Source organism: Petaurus breviceps, unplaced genomic scaffold, assembly GCF_028583685.1.
Source record: "Petaurus breviceps papuanus isolate PSGF00001 unplaced genomic scaffold, PetGlider_PUasm1.0 174, whole genome shotgun sequence".
Taxonomy (NCBI): Eukaryota; Metazoa; Chordata; class Mammalia; order Diprotodontia; family Petauridae; genus Petaurus; species Petaurus breviceps.
In genome coordinates this window covers 22,367,014-22,392,057 of record NW_027185761.1, presented here as the reverse complement: position 1 = coordinate 22,392,057, position 25,044 = coordinate 22,367,014, and the positions used below count along the sequence as shown (strand labels likewise).

The following is a 25,044-nucleotide window of genomic DNA, read 5'->3' as shown; positions in this document are numbered from 1 at the left end:
TGATACCAGGCCCAGGACTGTATCCATTGTGCCACCTAGCTGCCCAACCCTTCCACTTTAGGGTAATTAAGATTGTTAAGATTTTCCCCCCTTTTCTCAAATCCAAATCTAACTCTCAGCAGCTTTCACCTATTTTCATTAGTTCTACCCTTTGGGGTCAAGCAGAAAAAAAGTCTAATCCTTTTTCCATTTGATAGTAATCCTAGAGTGATTATTTTTAGAAGATTAATCATCATTGGGGTGGCCAGGTAGCACAGTGAGTAAGAGCACCAGCCCCAGAGTCAGGATGACCTGGGATCGAATCCGGGCTTAATCCCAATTGCTTAGGGGTGGCCAGGTGGCTCAGTGAGTAAGAGCACCGGCCCCAGAGTCAGGATGACCTGGGGATCGAATCCAGGCTCAGACACTTAGCACCCACCCAGAAACACCTGGCCATGTAACCTTGAGCAAGTTACTTAACCCCAATTGCTTAGGGGCAGCCAGGTGGCTCAGTGAATAAGAGCGCCAGTGTCAGGATGACCTGGGGATCGAATCCGGGCTCAGATACTTAGCACCACACCAAGAAATAACTGGCTGTGTAACCTTGAGCAAGTTACTTAAACCCAATTGCTTAAAAAAAAAAAAAAGAAGATTAATCATCACAACAATAGCGTTTAAATGGCATTTATTTTATGCCAGGCACTGTGCTAAGGGCTTTATAATTTGATCTAATTTTTTCCTCACAACAACCCTGGGAGGTAGATGCTATTATGATCCCATGTTACAGATAAGGAAACTGAAGCAGACAGAGACTATGTGATTTGCCCAGGGTCACAGAGTTAGTAGGTATCTGAGGTCAAATTTGAACTCGGGTCTTTCTGACTCTACTGCGCCATTTACCATCAGCAGAGCTCACAGCAGTCAGTAGGCTTCAGGCTTTATCTCCCTCTTGGCAGCAATGAAAAGGACGCCCTCATTCTGTTACTTGTCCAAGCTTATAGAGCAGAAAGTGCAGCCAGGCTCTCTTGATTCACAGTCCAGGACCTTTTCCTTGTCACAAGAGCAGATTAATTCCAAGGAAATGAGGAGCTGAATTCCAGTGAGCTATACCCCATAAAAAGGGGCAGAGATCTCCCTCACTGATAAATCTTTTCCCTTTTAATGACCCTTCTGTGGTTGACAGCACCACAATTTTCCTAGTCCCCCAGGCTCATTAGCTTGGTTATCTTTGACTTCTCCTTCTCCCTCACCACCTCCCCAAATCCTGCTGATTCCTTCCTGTATGATCCATCACCATTCTCCTCTTTTCCATTTCCACTGCAACCACTCCAGTTTAAGTTCTCCTTTAATACAGTTTACCTACGCCACCTTAATAGCCTTCTCACCAGTTCCCACCTCCACGCTTTTCTGTTCATAATTCACCCATTACTCTGCTTCCTCAATAATCTTCCCTGTGCATATGGAGCTCATATGCTCAACAACCTTCAATAGCTCCCCATTACTAACCAAATTAAATATGCATTCCTTAGCCAGGCATTCAAGGCCCTCCACAATCTGTTGACCATTTTTCCTTTCAGACCGATCTCAGATCTTGGACTGGACTCTCTCACCTCCTTCCTCACCTTTATACAGATATTCTACCATGCCTAGAATGGATTCCCCCCATATACATTTCTATTAACTATTAAAATCCTTCACTTCCTCTAAGTCCCCCTTCATGGAGGCTTTCTCTGATCCTCCCAAGCTTTGTAATCCCTTCCTCTCCAAAGCTCAGGACACTTGGAGCTAGTGAAAAGGGTGCTGGACTGGAAATCAAGAGGATCTGTGTTCAAATCCTACCCACCTCAAATACTTGAGAGCAGTGTGACCCAGAGCAAGTCATTGAACATTTTTGTTCCTCATCATAAACCTCCAGTCTCCTTAACTCTAAGATGAAGGATTTGTACTCAGTGAGCCCTCATTTCCCTTCTGGCTCTAAATCCAAGATCCTCTGACCTTTCCTCTGTCTCAATCATAATCCAATTTATTTTATCTGTCTTATTCTTCCCCTTTGCCCTCCCCCATTAAATTATAAGCTCCCTAAGGACAAGGATTAAGTTTTATTTCATTTTTCTTTCTTTGTCAAATGGTAGGCATCGAATGTTTGTTGAATTGAACTGAGAACACATTCTTTTAATTCATGTGATCAAAATAGGACATGGAGGAAGGAAGGAAGGAAACATGCATTTATTAAGCACCTAGTATTTGCTGGGCACTCTGATAGGTGCTTTATAAATATGATTTCATTTGATCCTCACAACAACCCTGTGAGGTAGGGGCTAATATTATCTCTATTTTAAAAATGAGGAGACTGAGGCAGAGTGGCTTGCCCAGGTTCACATAATTAATGAGTGTCGCAGGCTAGGCCTATGAACTAGGGCCTTCCTGACTCCAGGCCCAATGCTCTGTCTTCATGACCTCACCACCTCCAAGAAGCAGAAGAGGTTTCTAAACAGAATGTTCTTGAAACAATATGGCTGTAATTGGAAAAAAAGTAGAATACCATTTTTAAAAACCCCAAATTTCTGTTACTGTGTACAAGGTTCTCTTGGTTCTGCTTTTGTTAGACTGTGTTATAGAAATGCTTGTTTTATTCCATAAATTAGAAAAAAAAATAAGAGAATGTTCTTGAAACAATATGGCTGTAATTGGAAAAAAAGTAGAATACCATTTTTTAAAACTCCACATTTCTGTTACTGTGTACAAGGTTCTCTTGGTTCTGCTTTTGTTAGACTGTGTTATAGAAATGCTTGTTTTATTCCATAAATTAGAAAAAAAAAATAAAAGAATGTTCTTTAAATCTTTCCACAAGGCACAAAGTCCTTTCCAGGTGAAGGAGTGTTCAGGGTGTCAGACCTTTCATATGAAGGACCTTCTGTCCAGAATCAGTATTGGGTTAGAAGTTCATGAAGAAGGAGTTCTTATAGGACAGAGAGAGAGAGACAGAGAGGGAGAGAGAAAGGGAAGAAGGGAGGGAGGGAAGAAGAGAGGACAGAAAGAGGGGGGGAGAGAAAGATGGAGAGAGAGAGACAGAGAGATAGGAGAGAAAGAGAGACAGAGGGAGGGAGGGAAGAAAGAGGGAGAGGGAAAGGGAAAGAGAAAGGGATGGAGGGAGAGAGAGAGAGATTTTCAGCCATTACTGTCCCAATACTTTGGAAACAACCAACTTCATCTGTCAATCACTTCACCCCAGCTTGGAAAAATAATGCATATAAGTCATCAGTTGAAAATAAACTTGGCCAGCTAAAAGCTGCCAGATAGTTCTTTTATTTTTTTTTTTTTTATTTTGGGATCATTCAAATATTCCCAGCATCATGTGAAATTTCTGGCTCCTCCCTAATTATGCTTTTTTCTGAGCCACCACCCCCAAATCACCTTTCATTGTATTGTGTGTGTGTGTGTGTGTGTACTCTGTGTACGTGTTATAAATAAATATGTACATGCACACACACACACAATTTATCCTTCTGTGTACATGATGTCTCCTTAAGATAACATATGGTCCTCAGGAGCAGACATTATTGAGCACCAACCCTGGTATCAGGAGGACCTGAGTTCAAATGTGATCTCAGACACTTGACACACTTATTACTGTATGACCTTGGGCGAGTCACTTAATCTTAATTGCCTTGCCTTACCTGCTCAAAAAGCAGACTTTTTTTTTTTTGCTTTTTGGAGGGGGGAGGGCAGGGCGATTGGGGTTAATGACTTTCCCAAGGTCACAAAACTAGTAAGTGTTAAGTGTCTAAGGCCGGATTTGAACTCAGGTCCTCCTGACTCCAGGACTGGTACTCTATTCACTGCATCACCTAGCTGTCCCCGACATTATTTCATGTATCTTTGCATCCCCAGAAATAAACACAGTGCCAGGCACATAGTAGACATTACCTCTCAGGAGCCCCCAGAAATCTTTAAGACTATATGTTTCTATATGTTGCCACTCCATTCTGCATCAGTGGACAGTGCTTCTTCACCACCCCTTCCATAAATTGATGAAATCCCAGACCTAGACCCAATATAAAGAGGATTGGACTAAAAGAATTTTAGAACAGGAAAGGACTTTAGAAATCACTTACTCCAGCCTCACCTGCCCCCAGAGCTGCTGAAAATGTCCAAGAGTTTCGCTCTGAATCTTGGCTCTCTAGGTTTCTTGGGGAATTCTGTCAATTTTTGCATGTTGTTCCCTATTATGCTCTTATGCCTGTGGGCTACAGTAAGGCAGGGCCCTCCTGCATAAATAAATGAAATGAATTTCTGCAGGAAATTATGCAATATGGAGAATTCCTCAAAATTATCCACATGTGGATTTTTATTGGCCCCAATCACGGCCTCGGATGGAACCACTCTAACTCTGCCAGACCGCTTAGTGCAGTTGGGAAGTATGGGGTCTGTGGCTGAAATGATTTGCAGGGAGGTTAAACTGATTACATGGTGGTTTATTCTCATTACACTGAATCCAGAACCTTTTCTTGATCAGATTGAAAACCAAATGGAGACCCAAGATGGAGCTAGGCCTGTGTGACCAGATGAATATGGTCATACACACAGAATTGGAAGGATCTTAGAGATCACTGGATCCAACCCACCATTTTACAAATTTTTTTTAAAAGCAAATAAGGCCAAGACTGTGGAGGCAGTAGTGACAGGTCACATTTATTTAATACATTAAGATTTACAACAGCTCTGTCAAGTAGGTTTCACTATTTTCACTCATGTCTGACTCTGTGACCTCATTTGGGGTTTTCTTGGCTGGAGTGGTTTACCACGTCCTTTTCCAGCTAATTTTACAGATGAGGAAACTGAGGCAAACAGGACCAAATAATTTGCCCAGGGTCACACAGATAGTAAAGGTCAGATTTGAACTTGGGTCTTCGTGATTATAAACCCGGTGCTCTATCCAATGTGACACCCAGCTGCCCATCTGGTGGCTTGGGAAACTGAGGCTGAAGTACACTTAATGACTTGTTCCTGCTCACATAACCAGCCTCCAAACCTGGCTTTCTCCTGACTTCCTGGTCTATTGCTTTTATGTTTCCCTTTGCTGTCTTTAACCTAAATGGACCCTCGTAAGTTCACACAGAAAGTTAGTGGTGGGGTGGGAACACATAACCAAATCAGTGTGTGTCCCAGCAGACCATGCACCGTGCATCCCTCCACACCTTGTAAGAAGGGCTTCTCCTCTGTGTCCCTTTGCAGGGTTTCTTCCGGAGGACGATCCGTTTGAAACTGATCTATGATCGCTGCGACCTGAACTGTCGGATTCATAAGAAAAGCAGAAATAAGTGTCAGTACTGCAGGTTTCAGAAGTGCCTTGCTGTGGGGATGTCCCATAATGGTGAGTGAGGTCTTTTAATATAGCACCAAACAATTACTGCACGGGAACTAGTGTGCGAAAATAGGACCGCACAGGTCAGTCGGGAAGCATTTCCGACGTGTTTGCTACATGGCGTACCCTGTGCTAAGTCCTGGGAATACAAGGAAAGGCAGAAAAATAATGCCCACCCTCGCGGCGCTCACATTCTAAGGGGAGAGGCTAACCGCAAGCAGCTATGTGCGTATGCGATGTGTACAATAGGCACTGAGGAAGTGAAAGGGCAGGTGGTAGTTGTCGGGAGGTTGGAGACTGGGAAAGTCCCCCTGCAATTGGTGGGATTGGAGTTGAGTCTCCAATCAGGGTGAGTCGGCAAAGGTGAGGGAGGATGGCATATCAGGCAGGGGGTTCAGACAGTGAAATGGCAAGGTAATTGGAGATGGAGTGACGTGTGTAAGGAATGGCACCTACTGTTGGTTCACAGAGCACGTGTTGGGTGGTAAAATAGAACAAAACTGGAAAGGTAGGAAGGGACCAGGTTTTGAAGAGCTTCGAATGCCAAACAGAGGGGTTTTATATTCGATTCTGGAGTCAGTTAAACTTATCCGATGGTACTTTGGCTATGGGAGGGGGATATCTGACGAGGACAGACCTGCATTTTGGGGAAATCCCTTTGGTAGCTAAGGGGAGACACTTGAACAAGGGAACCTAACCAGAAAGCATTTACAAATTATACAGGCATGAGGTGATGAGAACCTGCATCAGGGCAGAGGGTGCGTGATTCAGAGAAACGGTTATACAGCCATTTTAGCTATGAAAGCTTAAAACTGCCTTAAGCCTTTTGGGACACCCTTTATGTGAGAGGTTAATTGTGAAGGTAGGAACAGTAAAACTTGACAACGTGTTGGATAAGTGGAACAGTCCAAGAGAGAATTCAGGGATGACCGTGACAAACCTGGGTCACTGGGAGGATTGTAGTGAGTAACAGGAAGTTTGAGAGAGGGGGCAGGAAATGAGGAGCTCTGTTATGAAGCCTGAGATGTCTATGGGGCATAGAGTTCAAGGATATCCAAAGGCAGTTGGTGATACAATACTGGAGCTCAGGAAAGAGGTTAGCTCTGGATTTATAGATCTAGGAATTGACTTACCAGGGATGACAACTGAACATATTTGTTGCTGATAAGACCACCAAGCAAAATAGTGTAGAGGGCTGAGTACATAGCCTTGGGGGATACCCATAGTTAGTGAGCATGACCTGGATCAAGATCCAACAAGGGAGAAGGAGAAGGAGCAGTCAGACTGGTAGGAGAGAGCAGGGTTAGAAAAACCCAGATAGGAGAGAGTAGGCAAAGGAGAAAGACGTCTACCGTGTCAAAAACTTCAGAGAGATCAAGAAGGATGAGGACTGAGTCAAAGCCATTAGAGTTGGCAGTTAAGAGATCACTGGTGACTTTGGAAACAATAATTTCTGTTCAATGATGAGTTTTGAAACCAGATTTCAGAGGGTTTAGAATCAACTGAGAGGAAAGGGAGGGAGCAAATGTATTTTGCTTTTTCAAGGGGTTTAGCTAAGAAGGCGGAAAGGAATGTATAATAGCTCCAGAGACTGTAGGAGCAAGTAAGAGGTTTTTTAAAGAATGGGAACAGAGGGGTCAGTAGATAGGAAAAGATTGGGTATAAGAATGGAGATGATAGAGAAGGCAATCTACTGGAGAAGACTGGACAAGATGGAATCAAGAATGCTTGTAAGGGATTTGCTTTGACAAGAGGAAGCACCCCTTCTTGCAAGACAGGGATGAAGGAGAAGATAATGAGAGAAAATGGCTGAGGGCTCAGAGTTTAAGGAGGAGGGGAGAAGAGAGAGCTCTTATTAAATGACCTTAATTTTTCAGGGAAGTATGAAGAGAGATACTAACCTAAAAGGGGGAGCAGGAAGGATACTGTGGGAGACTTGAGGAGGGATGAAAAGGTTTGGAATAGCCACTGTGGTGAATGGCAGAGCAAACTAATCAGGAAGGTGTACAAGGGTTACCTTGTGGCAGTGAGGGCCCAGTTGAGATTATGTAAATTTGTCCTCATAGATTTAGAACTGGAAGAGACTCCATAGGTCATCTATTCCAACATCCTCATTTTACAGATGAGGAAACTGAGGCTTAGAATATCAAAGTGAATTTCTCCAAGGTCACACAGATAATCAATAGTAGAAGGGGAATTGAAAGCAAGGTCTTCTGACTCCAAACTTGCCATTATTTTCATTTTATCATGAAGGAACTTGGGACCATTGTTTAGTATAGTGGGCCAAATTTAAGAAATATATACGTGCATACATATGTACATACATGCACATGTGTGTGTATGTGTGTATCAATGTACATACCATCGATGAGACACTTTTCCTTTGGGCAGTGGTTGTCAAACTTTTGCGTGTCATAAACTCTTCTTTCATGGGATTGAATATGTGTCTACAATCTCTGGAAATTTAGGGGTTTTATATTACCACAGTTTAAGTCCATTGGGGGTAGAGGACTTAATTATGTGTTGCAAATGTCCTTGAGAGATGTTCACAGCAATATCTCTGCAGATAACAAGATGTCTTCTTTGTGAAGTGGTGGGTCTACATTGGAACCATAAGTTTTGATCTAAATCAGAATTAGACTAATAGTACCTTTTCCTCTCTACTTATTAGGGAGCTGTTATTTTCTAACCCCTTATTTTTCTCATAACATGCCCAAATTTCAAATAATAATAATAGCTGGAATTCATATAATCCTTTGAACTTTTTAAGTACTTTTTTCTACATTGGTATTGATAATACATCTCTCTAAACCTTCTACTTTTCTGTCCCACAGGTGTTTCTAATGATGCCAAATTACATATCATTAATACATTTCTTTTCAAAATACTTTCTTATATATTTTTCCATTTTATCTGCAGGGCAACTCTAAAAGGAAGTAGAATATGTGTTAGTATGCGTGTCTGGTTATGTGTTTTCTATTTCCAGCACTTAGCATAGTTGTTAGGTGAAAGTTGAACATAGTTCAATTTAATAAGCATTATTAAGTGCCTACTGTGTGCAACGAACTGTGTAAACACTAGAGATATCAAGGCAAAACCAAAAAAAAAAAAATCCCGCCATTCTCAGGGAGCCCTAGGGAATGAAAATTAAGGCACTTAATAATGATTATTGTATTGGGTTAGATTAGAGGTAAGTGCCTCAGATCCCTATCAATACTCTATTCATAGAAAGAGATTTCAGAATCAACTCTAGAAAGGTGATAGACTCAGTACAGATGGAGGCCTTTTTTAGACATAGCCAATGGAGTCATTTGTTTTGCTTGACTGTATGTGTCTATAATAGGAATTTTGTTTTCCTTTCTCTATTGGGGAGAAAGGGAAGAGGAAGGGAGAAAAGGCAGATTTTTGTTGATTAACAAAAATAAAAATTTAATTTAAAAAAAAGTATCAACTGTAATTCTTATCAATAGGAGCAGCCTGGATTCAAAAGGCACAGAAATATAAGAGATAGCAATTGTTTCTAAGTATTTCAGTCTTTTATGTCATTTCCTAATCATTATGGGGTCAGATTTGACAAGATATAACAAAGAGTAGTTTTAAAAGATGCCTAATGCCAGATGGGCCTCATGATTCTAGGAACTATAGGCCTCATTCAGTCCAGGCATGGAAGATATGCCTATTTAAAACATTTACTTCCAAGTGTGCCAACTGACTGCTTAACATGCCTTTTGCCTTGTATTAAATGTCGTCAAAATTAGTTCATTTCTTTCAAAACTGTTTTGGAACAAACAATAATTTCCAGCATTTATGCCACACTTTAAGATTTGCAAAGCACTTAACTCAGTTATCTCAGTTGATTCTCATAACAACATTGTAAGATAAGTGCTATTATGATCTCCATTTTTAGGAAACCGAGGCCAAGAGAGGCCTAAAGACTTGCCTAGGGTCACACAACTAAAGGTCTAAGGCAAGATTTGAACTCAGGTCTTCCTGATTCCAAGTCAAGCACTCTATCTACTATGACATTTACCATCAAATGTTAAATGCCAAAATGTAGAAACAAAGTCAGGGACCTTAGTCCATAATTATGCGCATTTGTCAAGACTCTTCTCCCCCATCCTTCACACCTTTGCAAATTTAATTTGATCAGAAAGTGACATTTCCAGTTACTAAGCTGAACTTCATCTTCCTTAGATTAAAACATCTTCAAAGAGGTGAGGAGAGGGGAAAACCAGTCATTTATGCAGATTTTTTAATAAGATTATGGACTTTCAAATATACAGGCGATACTTTTTCCCCCCTCTTTGCATCTGGGTACCCAGCATGGTCAAATCAGCACAGACTTTCAGTAATCACTGACCCTGTGGGCAGCCCGAAACTCAGGTCAGGGCCACCAGGGATGCAGGGACAAGAGAAGAGGTTGGCCCTTCTTTTCCTCATGATGGACTGCAGCTGCTGTGCAGGGGTATAGAACTGTTGGCTCTGATTGCAAAATAATTTGCTGATTTAATTCCATCAATTTCCTTTTCACTTGTAGGCCTCACAAAGCAGAAGGCCCTCGTTTCCAAGTCAGGGGTTAGATTTCAGGTGATGCAACCAAGTTGTAATAAACTTATATCATCTTTGTGGGGAAATATCGACTTCAAGGTCATTATCTCTGAGACAGCTAAGGAAAGCTGGCCAAATTCCCTTTTAACATTATTTGGCTTTCGTTTTTTTTGTGTGTGTTTTTTTTAAGTATGTCATCTACATATTCATGGAAAATCTATCTCCTCTTGCTTGAAGGCAAACAGTACCTAAAACCCAACCTTTGAAGAATTCATGCTATAATTTTCTTTTGCCCAAGAAAGTCAAAGAAAGTTATAATGAACTTGAAAGTCCAGTCATTTTATGACTTCATGTGAAAAAGCTCACTTCAGAATCTCTGAAGAGAGAGACAGAGTCATAATGAAGACTCTCCCCTCATTCTTTTTGGCAGAGTCAGGAGAAAAACAGGAATTAAATGTCATAACATAAAAGACTTATGCAATTTGCCGCTTAAAAGATTACAAACATATCTGAGAAAATGAATTCTCAGAGGTTCTTATAAGAATGTATTTGTTGCACAGAAAAAGAAATGACTGAATTGAGTTGTGCACAAGAAAGTACTTCTAGACTGTAGGTCTAGACGACATTTGCCAATCATCCTGATAGTGGCATAACCCCCCTAATGGAGAGATTTCTAGAATGCTAGAGGCTCCTTTGAGATACTTTTCAACGGCCAGTAGGATGCCATTTGACTATAATTCCAGGTAGACAGTGGTGAGGATTCCCATTCACCTTGATTATCATCATATTATGAAAGCATTTAGATATTCCCCTGATCAAAAAGCCTCTTGTGGCTTCAAATTGCCTGCAGTTGAAGGTACACATTCCCCCTCCTACTATTCAATATCTTCCACCATCTGACACCATCTTTATCTCTTACTTCTCCCCTACATGTATTCCATATCCACAGATAAAACTATTTAATCTTCCCCATACATACACCACATTTTCTTTCTTCTGTGTTTTCACTCACATGTTCCTCTTAATTGGAATTTCTTGTTTGAAATGGATATTTGCATGTCGTCCTCCTCATTAGACTATAAGCTCCTCAAAGGCAGGGCCTATCTTATGTTATTTGTTGTAGGGTTTGTTTGGGTTTTTTTTTTTTCATATCCCTGATGCTTAGAACTCAGTAAAGCGAAGTGTTAAGTATATGTGGAGAATGATGCCTGCCAAAAATTAAGTATTTAATAAATGTTTATCGACTGCCTGATACAATGGATAGTCTGGCATTTTGGCTGTTGGGCACTATTTAAGTTAGGACTTGTGTAGTTCCAGAGACCAAAGAACTATAGCACTGGAAAACCTTTAAAACAGGGATCCTTAATCTTTTAATGTTACAGACCCCACTGATAATCTGCATGACCCTTTTCAGAATATTATTTTTAGATGCATAAAATGGAACACAGAGGGATGCAAAGGAGACCAATTACATGACGTATGCAAAAAAAAATACAGTTATCAAAGTATTTAAAAACAAGTTTATGAACCCCAGCTTAAGAGGCATTAAGCACTCATCTCCCTTCTCTTCATGGAGGAAGGAGTAGTAACAGTTCTGTGTCCAAGGCTCCTGAAGGAAAAAAAATTATCAGTCTCAGTGTACTTCTGGAAAGAGCTCATGGTGAAAGTAGCAATCTTTGTAGGTCAAAAATCATATGGAATAGGATGAAATAAGCATTTATTAAGCACCTACTATATGCCAGGAACTAAGAACTTTGCAATTATTATCTTAATTTAATCTTCACAAGCAAAGTAGGTACTATTGTTACCTCCATTTTACAAATGAGGAAACTAAGACAAATACAAGCTAAATGACTTGCCCAAGGTCACACATCTAGTAAAAGTCTCGGGCTAGATTTGAACTCAGATCTTCCTGTCTCCAAACTTGTCACTCTATTCACTGTTCCACCTAACTGCCAAGCTATCTTTACATGTTGATTCCTGTTTGTTAGAGTTTACTCTTTACCAGATGGAAACTTTGGCTTTGGCTGACTGTAGTTCTGCATCTTCGAGATATGTAAGACTCCCCATACTGTTGGGTTACATGATTAAGTCACTGGTTTTATTTATCAGTTATGGAATATTAAACATTCTCATTGTGCCTACTCTGTGAAGCTAGATTCACAAAGCAAATGACAGGGTAGTCCGGCTGCCTAGACTTGTTCAGATTGGTTCCCAGTAGCTTAAACTTGTGTTCACTGCTCTGGTGTCTCTTCTATGAACTTGCCTTTCTAAACACAACAATCGACCTCCAGAGAAAGAGCCCACGAACTCTTGAGTGCAGATTGAAGCATACTTGTTTCACTTCCTTTATGTTTCTTGGGTTTTTCTATTGCTTGGATTTTTTTTTTTTTGCAACATGGTTAATATGAAGATATGTTTTGCACGACTTCACATGGATAATTGATATCATATTGCTTGCCTTCTCAGTGAGGGAGAGAGGAGTAAAAGGGAGGGAGAGAATTAAGAACTCATTTTTTTTTAATGAAGGTTATAAAGTTGTAAAAAAAAGTTTTTTAAAAAATTAAAAACCAGGATCAAAACAAACACAACAAACAGGACTTTTTTGTCTGAGGCCACTCGGCTTTTGCATGCTGAATTAGTGATTTATCAGAACCTCTTTCCAAGGTGACTGACTTAAAAGGCATGGCCACAAAGTAATGCGATTAGTTTGAGTGTATTGTTTAATAGAGAAGGTAAGCTGTGTCTACCATAAAAGCCTATGCACTTAACCCCCAGCAAGGCTGCCATTATTCAGGATTCAAACTTGAGCGTTGGAAGTAGAACCACTTTCAGGACCCCTCTCTGACCAGTGCAAAAAAATCAAGTCGTGTTATTTTACATCTACACCTGGTAAGAATAGCTGGTATTGGGGCGCCAGGAGTCAGGAGGACCTGAGTTCAAATCTAGCCTCAGACACTTAACACAAAAACTAGCCATGTGACCTTGGGCAAGTCACTTAACCCCAATTGCCCTTCAAAAAGCAAAACCAACGATAGCTGGTGTTGAATTATATTAGCTCATTTGATCCTCATACCAACCCTTAGAGGCAGGTATTATGAGAATTGTCAGCCCCATTTTACGAATGAGAAAAATAAAGCAAGAGAAGGTAAGTCTCACCAGTCAGTCAACAAACGTTTATTAAGTGACTGCTGTGTACTAGGCATGGTGCTAAGCCCTGGGGATGCAAAAAAAAAGACCGTCCCTAGTCACCATCTAAGGAGAGAGGGGAACAACATACAGCAGACGTGTAGGAATAAGGCACGTAAAAGATGAATTTGAGGCAATCGCCAGAAGGAGGACACTGGAATTAAGGGAGGTTGAGACAGGCTTCTCCTAAAAGGTGGGATCTTAGCTGGGACCCGAGGGAAGCCAGAAGGTAGAGATGAGGGGGATGGGGGACACAGCTAGAGAAAGTACCTAGACTGAAGACGGAGCGTCTTGTGTGAGGAGCCGCAAGGAAGCCAATGTCACAGGCACCGGGGGAGAGGAAGGGAGGGGGTATAAAGCGTCAAAAAACAAACCTAGGAAAGTGGAGGGGGTAGGCTGTGAAGAGTCTGGTGCCCACAGTCTCACAGCCGCAAAATGGTATGGGAAGAATTGGGCAGCAGAGCTCCTCGCTGCACGTGTCCTGTATGAGCCTCATTATGCGCATGCTGTTTACCCATTAGAATGTGAAGGCAGGCCCTATTTTTGCCTGTCTTTGCAGCCACGGCACTTATCGTAGGGCCTGACTGGTCGTGATTGCTTAACAAATGCTTTTTGGTTCATTCGATTGACCCGCCTGTTTTCTCTCTATGCTAGTACATCCAAGGTAATATATTCCCCATTGAATCTGACCCCCTCCTTGTGTAACTATTCTATGAATCTCACTCCCAAAGTAGTCACTTAAGAAAGACTGGGGTTTCGTGGCTGTTCATATTGGGATACAGTAGGGCAAGGAGGGGAGGTAAGGTAGAAGAGAAGACAAAGTAGTGTGAGGGTGAGCAGAAAAGATGGGTGGAGGAGAAGGGAACAGCAGAAGTCTCGTTAGTCTCAGGATGTTATTTCAAGGGGAAGGGAAGGGAATGAGCATTTATATAGTACCTACTGTGTGCCAGATGCTGTACTAAATATTATCTCATTTGATCCCCACAACAACCTTGCAAGGTTTTTTTTTTTTGGCAAGGCTTTTATTAGCCCCGTTTTGCAATTGAGGAAACTGAGGCAAATAGAAGTTCTGTGACTTGCTCAGGGTCACTAAGCTAGTTAATGTCTGAAGTCAGTTTTGAACTCAAGTCTTCCCAACTCCAGACCCAGCACTCTATCCACTATGCCACCAGGTTTCCTAGAAGAGACTAGGAGGCATCTGGTTTTATTATGTCCTGATGTTCACTTGGGCATTGGATAGTGGAATAAATTATAATCAGTTGTTTAAGAAGTGATCATCTCTCCAGTAACTCAGAATAATCATTCCCCACTGAGGAGTTGGAAAGATGGGTGTGGGTGGGGAGGTTGAGGCAGGGGGTACGGAGGAAGATGAGGCAGACTGCTTTTATTTCTAGTTTTATTTTTGCAATAGTTGTTTAGTTTATCAAGGAGATTTTACAAGTATATGAAGGAATGAATGACTTGGGGAGTTGTAGGTTTTTTATGGAATTACCACTGGTGGCTTCAAAGTCCCTTGAACTCTAGTGCTTTTATTTACACTGAGATCCAGATCGCCTAATTTTATGCCACCTGAAAGTATCTTAGCGATCAGCAGGTATTGCTTTGTTCTCAGAATCACCTCTCCCTCCCCCCCTCCAAAAAGAAAGGTCAAACTGAGTTCTTTGGACCTAGTTGGCTCCAAGTAAAAATAATGAAGAGTGCATAGACCCTCCCCACCCTGAAAAAGAGAAGACATTCAGAAAACACTACAGGATTCTTAGGACCAAAGCTGAAAGGGATCCCAGAGGCCATTGAATCCATCCTTCTCGTTTTATAGCTGCAGAAACTGAGGCCCAAGAGAAGGAATTTGTCTAAGTTCACACAGGTTAGCATGTGACAGAGCTGAGATCTGACCCGAGGTTTTCCGACTCCAAATCTAGGATCCTTCCCAGTGCTCAATGGATTGCCATTGTTCACATATCTTCACTTACTTTAATCAAACAACAAAAATTTGACTAGAGAGGTTCAATATCTTGCCCAAGTGGGTCACACATTGCCCAAGTGTCAGTACACTTAGGTATTCTGAAGAAAGATAATATAGGGGATAGAGTGGTGATCAGGGAAGGTTTTATGAAGGAAATAGAACCTGAGTTAAGCTTTAAAGGGTGAAGTTTCCAAAACCTATTAGCTAGAAATCCATAATAGATTTTTTTTAAGCAATTGTGGTTAATTAACTTGCTCAAGGTTACATGGCCAGTTATTTCTGGGTGTGGTGCTAAGTATCTGAGCCCAGATTTGATCCCCAGGTCATCCCCACACTGGAGCCAGTGCTCTTACTCGCTGAGCCACCTGGCCGCCCCTCATAATAGATTTAAAAGACAGAATAAGCAAAGGCAGGAAAGGAAAAGATGGGATTAGGAAATAGAAATGATCCCTTTTTTTTTTTTTTTTTTGGTATCCCATTTTGGCTGGTACTTAAGAGACATAAATTTGCACAATTAAGGCTAGAAAGGCAGGCTGGGATCAGATTGTGGTGAACCTTGAATGCCAGAATCAGAAACTTATACCTTCTTTTGTAGACAATGGGATAACACTCAAGGTTTTTGAGTAGAGAAATGGTATGAACCAGAAAGATTACTCAGGGAGCTTTGTTAAGAATGGTTCAGAGAGGGTAGAGTCAAGAGGCAGGAAGTCCAGTTGGGCAAGAAGATGCTAAAATATCTGCCTGAATTATTGACTCAATTTTGAAATTTCTGAGCCAGATAGTTGCAATTTCTGTGATTGAATCAGATTGGCAACCCTCAAACTAATGTGCAACTTAAGACTTGTCAATTTAGTGGTTATGTAGAACCCTGGCTTTGTCAGCCAAACAAAATACAGATTGGTTCAAGGAAATCAAAATTTAGTTCAAGTCTGGTTGTTGATGGGAAAGCCCTTCCAATGGGACTCATGTTTTGACTGTGGCCTTCATTTTAATTCAATCATAGGCAAACATAATTAATTTGATTTAATGAATAGTTTCTTGTTACAATCCTGAATCCAGATGAAAGAACTCAAGAATTTTCTCACTAGAAATCTACCCCAAAGCTTCTCTTCAATGCCCTGACATTCTTCATTTGCCTTACTTATGGCTCTTTGGGGAGACAGTTGGATTCGGAATCAAAAGACTTAAGTTCAAATCCTAGATTCTGCCAGTTACTATCTCTGAGAATTTGGGCAAGTCACTATCTCAGTAGCCCTTAGTTTCCTCATCAATAGAATTAGGGTTAGAAAAATGCACGGTAAAAAGTGGAATTGAATTATTAGGCCAGATAGAAAAGCAAAGTGGTTTGTGAGGCATTCTGGTAGACGCTAGAACACTATGACAAATGTTATTTACCTTTGTCTTTGTGACTCAGCATAAGTGGTGCCTGCGTAAGCTTAATATGTTGTTCATGGTTATTTCTTATATCCAATATATACTTTATAATCATTATTTAATGTGGCATAGTTGAAAAGACATTTGGATGGGAAAGTTAAAGGTCCAGGGTTTAAATCCTGACTCTGGCACCCCATCTGATATTGACCAAGTCTCTCTGCTTCTTTGGCCCTCTTTCCTTACCTTTTAAAGGAGGAAGTTGGATGAGATAATTCTGAAGTCCCTCCTAGGTCTAAATCAGTGATCCTATGATGAGGCAGCTTGGTGTTATGGTAGATAGAGCCCTGGACCCGTTAGGAAGACTTGAGTTCAAATCCTGACTCAGAGGCTTACTGGCTATGTGACCTTGGATAAAATGGGGCTAATAAGAGTACCTACCTCCCAAGACTGTCATAAGCATTAAATGAGATGATATTTATAAGGCTTTTTGTAAAACATCAATGCTGGCTTCTATTATGTAGTGTGAATTATTGGACCCGCCCCCTCTGCCTGAATGCTAATCAGATTTGTGAAATATGTATTCTTGATAATTTTTTAAATATAAGCCCTTATGTACAGGAGGCTTATATGATTAATATTATTGTGTCGAATATTCATAGCTGTTTTTCATTTGTGAATGGGGGGGGAAGTTTAAGCTATAATTGCATTTTGAAAAATAAACTTAAGCCTGTATACTTACTCTTTACATCATACCAGCTCTGTGAGACTAGGACCTTCTGCTAATCCAAAATATACTTTTAAAAGAAGTAATTTATAGCCATGTTACTCATGTCAGTCAGAGAAGTTTCACCCCAGTGCCCCTGGGAATTGAGTCAAAATTAGATTATTCATAAGTGCTTAAACAAAAAGAAAAAAGAAAAATTCATCTTTCCTGTGTAGGGGGCCCAATGAGGTATCTAATAGTTTTCCTGGAATTTTAAAAAAACTATGAGGGGAGAGAGTGAAAAAAATCAAAGGCTTCCTAGTAAAAAATGTCCCTTATTTTCTTGTATTGTAATTGTTGTATTATAATTATGTACTGCCTTCAATTTCTAACATCCATACCCTTTCTCCCCTCTTTCCCTCCCCTGCCATCTCTTCCCCTGAGCTCCAGTTTTCTGTTGGGGAACAGGGGGTGGGGAGAAAGAAAACAGTAAATTGATAAGTGGAGAAAAAAGCTTAGCATTTTGAGAAGTGATTTTCTGTGGCACAAAATAAAATGAACAAATATAAACACATTTTAAAGAGATTAGAAGTCAAAGTTGTATACATTTATACCCCACCCCCCACCTCTGAATCATGTAACTAAGTAATTTAATTTTAGACTTTTTTCATAAGAAGATTTTCAATAGAGCTTTATGTCCCAGAGGCAAACTAATGCTCATTTACTCAAAACCTGTCACTCGTCCTTTGAAAACTTGGATGAGTGATTTGGTTCAAACACTTTAATCCTTCAAAAGTTTTACTTTCTATGACTCAGGCCACACAGGTTTGCCCTTTTTGCCCCTTGGGAAAGGGAGCCATGAAAAAAAAAAAACTTCCAGTGACTTTGCCAGAGAAGAGGGCTGAAGATGAATATTATTTTCAATTTTCATCTAGGGATCGGCAGCATTTCCTCAAGCAGTTACTTAGCAGGAAATGTGACCAAAATGTTCATTTTAAGCATATTCACGTGATATCACTTACCATTAAAAACAAGAAATAGTTTCCCAGCAAGAAACTCACTCCACATTCTTCAGAAGTGGTTTTGGACCCCCTTTTTAAAAATCTCATGGTCATCCACAAGGGTCCATGTGAACCTCCAAACCCCTCTATTATACCTCCTGACCAAAAAAGAGAAGAAAATAAGAAAACTAGCTATCTTATGGTTAATGACCCAAAAGTATTGTAGCTCCTAAGCACCAGTCCCAGCCTCAGGCTCCCTACCAGTCTTAAAGGCTGGTGAACCAGGGAATGTGGAGGAAAAACCCAGGAAGTGAATGCAAAAGACTTACTCCTACTACCATTCCCAAGCTATTAGTTGGTTATCTGGAAAGCCCATCTCAGTGGCTCCTCAGAGCTTTTCTGTGATCTCCCTGGGGGGGTCTTGACCCACTAAACTTATAAAGGAAATATCATAAGAACTGAAACCAGGTTTCCATGGATAGTCAGGACAAATGTGTTCATGAATTTGTAGGAAAACCAGTTTCTCATCCCGCCTCTCCCATTAACTTATGGCATCACCCCAGGCAAGCCACTTGAATATTCTTAGTCTCTTCATCAAAGATTCTATTTGGTGTAGCAGAGAGTGACTTTTTTTTGGAGACAGTCCAGGTTAAGTGACTTGCCCAAGGTCACATAGCTAGTAAATATCTGAGGCTGGATTTGAACTCAGGTCCTCCTGACTCCAGGGCCTGTGGTCTATCCACTGCACTACCTAGATGCCCCTTGTAGATAGAACATTGACCTGGAAGTCAGGAAGGCTTGAGCTGAAGTCCTGTCTTGGACAGTTACTAGCTATGCATCCCTCACCAAGACACTTAACCTCAGTTTCTTCAACTGTAAAACAGTAATGATAAATAACCACATCTACCACATTTCACAAGATTATTGTGAGGATGAAATGAGATGATGTATTCTCAGGTTAGAATGCTTCAAAGGGCACGGAGATGGGAGTCCTCACTCTGACCTTGCCCTATTGAACTTATCATGAAATCACTTAGGAAACCTTCCTTTCTCAATCCAATGGACACAGATAGGGACATTCACCACATCTGTGACTCTCAAGGAGAACTGGCAACTGGAGAACTAAATCTTATTATGATTTATTTCTAATTAAAACAAAAATATGCTATACTATCTACACGAACCCTTATTCTCTTCCTGGTATAAGCACTAGATCTTTGATTTTCCTTGGCAGAGGGAATTTCCAGATGAGAAAACTCCCTTTAAGTCACCTGTTTAGCAGTGACAGTCTTAGAGTTGCCTAGAGCACTCAGAAGTTAGGTGCATTGGTAGAATCATGGAGCTAGTATATATCAGAGGTGGGACGTCTGAGGTTAACTTTCTACCCAATAGCGAACAATTCCCAACACCTGTGATTTCCTATCTCTCAAATTATGTCCTTCCTAGAAGGTCTGATGGAGTACCTGTGACTTCAGATAATTCAACCACATCCCCAGTTCTCCTTGGTAAATTGTTATCCTTGTTCCTACCTCCCCCTTAACTCTAAATGGTATGATTGGTCATGAGCAGCTGCCAAAGTTATCCTCAAGTTTTACTAGGGGTCATTTAGGGTATCAGTGTTAACCCTGTCCAGTCAGATCAGGAACTAGTAACTTACTGGTTTCTTTTTTTTATTATTAAATTTTATGTTTATTTTTAGTTTATATCATTTATTTCCATAAGATTTTGAGTTACAAATTTTCTCCCTGTCTTTCCCCTACCCACCACCCCAAAACAGTGATCCCATGTATATTCCCTCCCCCCGTCTGCTCTCTCCTATATCTTCCCCCATCCCCACTCCGACTTTCCAGTAGGGCAAGATGGATCTCCATACCCCAGTGCCCGTATATCTTATTTTCCAGTTGCATGTAAAAATAATAATAATGATAATGATAATTTTTTTAAACAGTTGATTTTAAAACCTTGGTGACTGGTTTCCTAATGAGGAATGCATCTTGCTAGACTCCTTTTATAATTCTGAGAACTCATAAACTTTTAGTGGGGGAGAGGCAGCATCCAGATTCTCGATTTATTGCTATAGGCAACTCCCAATGTGGAAATTCCTTCCATCAATGAAGATAGCAACTTATCTGCAATTTATCATCTTGGAGAATTTCTTGGATCACTGAGAGTTTATGTGACTTACCCATAGTCACAAAGCTAGGGTATGTCATAAAGAGTACTTGAACCCAGGCCAACTTTCTATCTACTGTGTTGTGCTTGTTTTCTGTGGATAATTACTGGAGTTGGGGGGAGAGGGGAGATTAACTAAGAACTAAAGATCATGGAATTTATACTCAATAATTCAGGCTTTGGAGCTTCATTCCCCCAAATATCTTCCCCTCATATTTCCTATAGCTTTTACTCTATTAAAAATCTACTTTACTCTTAAATTGCCTAGGGGGAGAGAAAATAATTGCTTTAACTGAAATTAAAAAATTAAATCCTCTAGTTAATTAGCATTTGTCTTCCTGCCCACTGTCAGTCAAGAGATTTAAGCATCAGATTATTCTTCTCTTCTTGCTGCAGTCTAAACCAATGCCTATATTACCACATAGGGCTAATAGTGATGAGTTAGAAGGTCTATTACAACCACCTGCTTCTCCTTTTCCAGAGCCAGCCACCAGATATGTAAATGCCCTCCAGTCTGACTTTGCCCTTATCCCTACAGTTGTCCATTATCTTCCCTTTAAGAAAAATGTTGTATCCTTCCATCCCCACTCCTTCATAAGAATAGTAGTGCTGGTGTTGAAGTTGCTTCTCGATTTATCTTGGAGGAGCTCAGACATGAGAACTTGTTGGTTGCCAGATCAGGCAAGGCTTCATTTACACTGCACCACAGACTCCCAAGTTTCTTTCTCAAGAGAGAGAAATGGAAAAACAGCTTATTGGCAGCAATTCTATGAATCGCACCAGAGCTTTGCACCAGCCCTAAGTTTGCATGATGAGACTATTGCAAAACAAGCAAACATATGTAAAAAGGGGACAAATTAATCTTGGGACACATCCCTATTCATTGTCAAGCATCTGACACCATTTCAAATCCACCATTTGGACTGGTATGCCTTCATAGGAAGTTAGCATTAGTCTGTGTCCCCTATTTTTCCTGTTTTTCTTATTCTATTAAGAATCCATTTTAGTTTATTAGCATTTGTCTTCATGGCTCCCCTCACATCTAGGCAAAAATTTGAATACTGGACCAGTTTGCTCCTTAGTATTATTACACAGCTCCAAAAGCATAGAACCTAACTACAGCTCAAGCTTGGAGTTTGTGTATTGTATTAAATATATGATGCTGAAATCTGTTCCTAGCCAGTTGTAAGCTGGCTGAATTTTAAGTGTGTACTACATAAAAGTATTTGTGTGTATGTGTGACACACATACGTAACTTACATGAAATTCATAGCATCCATCAAAGCTATTCTTAGCTCATTGAGTGTACCACTATTGACTTTCTTTAACCAGAGTAAGTAAAATATTCCTAGGAAATTAATAATCACAAATATGAAACTGTTGGAATTTTCAACCTAGATTTTGAATCCGCTTATCAGCTGCTCTTTGGTGACAACAGGAGGAACCCAAGAGCAAAGAAAATGTGCCTTAATTTTATCTTCTCCTTCTCCCCCATACTTTATGTCTTTTAGGAAATAAAGGTAGTTCTCAGAAGCAATATGTACCAGAATTTTAACACTGGGAAAACATTTGGGAATAATCATTTATCTAAAGCTATCATATGTAATGAGGATAAACTAGAAGCCTTTCCAGTACAATCAGGGTGAAGGAAGGATGCCCATTATCACCTCTATTATTTAATATTGTACTAGAAATGTTAGCTATATCAATAAGAGAAGAAAAAGGAAGGAATTAAAATAGGCAAGGAAGAAACAAAACTATCAGTCTTTGCAGATGAGAAGATGCTATCAAGTTGCAGGATACAAAATAAATCCACATAAATCATAAGCATTTCTATATGTTACCAACAAACAACAGCAGCAAGAGATAGAAAGAAATTCCATTTAAAATAACTGTAGAAAATATAAAATATTTGGGAGTCTACCTGCTAAGACAAACCCAGGAACTATATGAATACAACTATAAAACACTTCACACAAATAAAATTATATCTAAACAGTTGGAAAAATATTAATTGCTCATGGATAGGCTAAGCCAATATAATTAAAATGACAGTTCTAGGGGGCGGCCAGGTAGCACAGCGAGTAAAAGCACCGGCTCCAGTGTCGGGATGACCTGGGGATCGAATCCCAGGCTCAGACACTTAGCACCCACCCAGAAACACCTGGCCATGTAACCTTGAGCAAGTTACTTAACCCCAGTTGCTTAGGGGCAGCCAGGTAGCTCAGCAAGTAACAGCACTGGCTCCAGTGTCAGAATGACCTGGGGATCAAATCTGGGCTCAGATACTTTGCACCACACCCAGAAATAACTGGCCATGTAATCTTGAGCAACTTCCTTAACCCTGATTGCTTAAAAAAATAAAATAAAATGACAGTTCTAACTAAATTTGTTTCTTGATGCCATACCAATTAAATTACCAAAAAACTCCTGCATAAAGTTAGAAAAAAATAATAACAAAATTCATCTGGAAGAACAAAAGCTTAAGGGTATTGAGAGAATCAATGGGAGAAAAAATTAAAAAAAAAAAACAACAAAACCAGATCTCAAATCTTATTATAAAGAGATAATTATCAAAACACTCTGGTACTGGCTAAGAAATAGAGTGGTGGGGAGGCTAGGTGGCACAGTGAATAGAGCACTTGCCCTGAAGTCAGGAGGACCTGAGTTCAAATCCAGCCTCAGACACTTAACACACACACAAAAAAACTAGCCATGTGACCTTGGGCAAGTTACTTAACCCCAATTGCCCTACCTTCCCCCTCCTGGGGAAAAGAAATAGAGTGGTGGATCACTGCAGTAGATTAGGTACAAATTACATTACAGTAAATGACCATAGTAATCTAGTATGTGACAAATTCAAAGATTGAAGCTTTTGGAACTCATTTATTTGACAAAAACTTCTGGAAAAACTAGATCTGGAAAAAGGTATGGCAGAAACTAGATATAGACCAACACTTCACACCATATGCCAAGATAAGGTCAAAAGGATGCATGATTTACACATAAAGGGTGATACATAAGCAAATTAAGAGAGCATGGAATATTTTTATCTGTCAGATTTATGCATAAGGGAGGAATTTGGGACCCAAGAAGATATAGAAAACATTACAAAATGTAAAATAGATAATTTTATATAAAATCAAAAAGGTTTTACATTATCAAAACCAATGTAACCAAAATTATAAGGAAAGCAGAAAACTGAGAAAAATTTTACAAGTATTTCTGATAAAGACCTCATTTCTCAAAAATACACAGAAGTGAGTCAAATTTATAAAATCATTCTCCTATTGATAAATTATTAACAGGCAGTTTTCAAACAAAGAAATCAAAACTAACTATAGTAGTATGGAAAAAATGCTCTAAATCACTATTAATTAGACTCTGAGGTACCCTCTCACACCTATCATATTATCAATATGACCAAAAAAAAAATGTTGGATGTTGGGGGGAATGTGGGAAAACTGGGACACTGATGCATTGTTGGTGGAGTTGTGAACTGCTCCAACCATTCTGTAGAGCCATTTGGAACTATCCCCAAAGGGCTATAAAACTGTGCATACTCTTTCATCCAATGATACTGCTACTAGGTCTACTAGGTCTGTGTCCCAAAGACATCCAAAGAAAGGGAAAGAAGGGACCTGTTTCTACAAAAAATATTTAGAGTGGCTCTTTTTGTGGTGTCTAAGAATTAGGAATCAAAGGGATGCCCATCAATTGGGGAATGGCTAAACAAGCAGGGGTATATGATTGTAATGGGATATTATTGTGCTATAAGAAATGACAAGCAGGATGATTTCAGAAAAACCTGAACTTACATGAACTGATGCATAGTGAAGTGAACAGAACCAGGAGAATGTTGTACACAGTAACAGCAATATTGTTTGATGAAGAACTGTGAATGACTTAACTATTCTCAGTAATACAATGATACAAGACAATCTCAAGGGACTAATGATGAAGCAAACTGCCTCCAGAGAAAGAACTGATATTGTTGTTGTTTTTTTTAAAAAAGCATGCTGAAGCATGCTATTTTTCACTTTCTTTCATTTTTTTCTTTTATTCAAGTCTTCTTGTACAAAATGACTAGTATGGAAAATGTTTTACATAATTACACATGTATAACCCAAATCTAATTGCTTACTGTCCCAGGGAGCGGGGTGGGGAAGAAAAGAGAAAGGAATAGAAATTGGAACTCAAAACTTTTTTTTAAAAGAAATAATCTTGTCTCACTTCCCCATTTTACAAGTAGGCCAATTGGGGTCCAGAAAGATGAATTCATTTGTCCACCACTAATTAGTGACAAAGTTGAATTCACTACATCACTCTGCCTCCTAGAGCACCCCTTTTCCCCAAATTCTACCTCGAAAACCTTATTTAAGCCAATAGAATAAAAGTTCCTTGAGGTCAGCGACTTTTTGACTTTTATCTCAGTCAATGAACATTTCTTTATTTTTAGACCTATTGTGTGCCAAGTGTCTTCATACCTCCAGCTCCTCCCCTATAGTAGGCTCTTAATTATTGGTTGCTGATGTGTTCAATTGATCCAAGTAAGGGTTAGGAGTGTTTTATTGGATTCCTAGAATCATAAAACTAAAATTCAAAGGTCATCTAGTCCTTGTTTTACAGATGAAGAAACTGTGGACCAAAGAGGTTCAATGACTTACCCAAGGTCACACAGGTAGTGACAGAGGTAAGATTTGAATCCAGATCCTCCAATACCAAAGCCATTGCCATGTACCTCTTGGTA

At 39.9% G+C, this 25,044-nt stretch overlaps 1 protein-coding gene across 2 annotated transcripts in view; it reads left to right on the top strand.

Annotated features, from left to right (window-relative positions):
* The window catches only part of PPARG (peroxisome proliferator activated receptor gamma), a 181,042-nt gene that overhangs the window by 111,745 nt on the left and 44,253 nt on the right, over positions 1–25,044 (top strand). For both annotated transcript variants that reach the window (XM_069083913.1, XM_069083915.1), the window contains exon 5: positions 5,215–5,353. In XM_069083913.1, the coding sequence (XP_068940014.1) occupies positions 5,215–5,353 (139 nt within the window). The remainder of the gene's footprint in view (positions 1–5,214; positions 5,354–25,044) is intronic.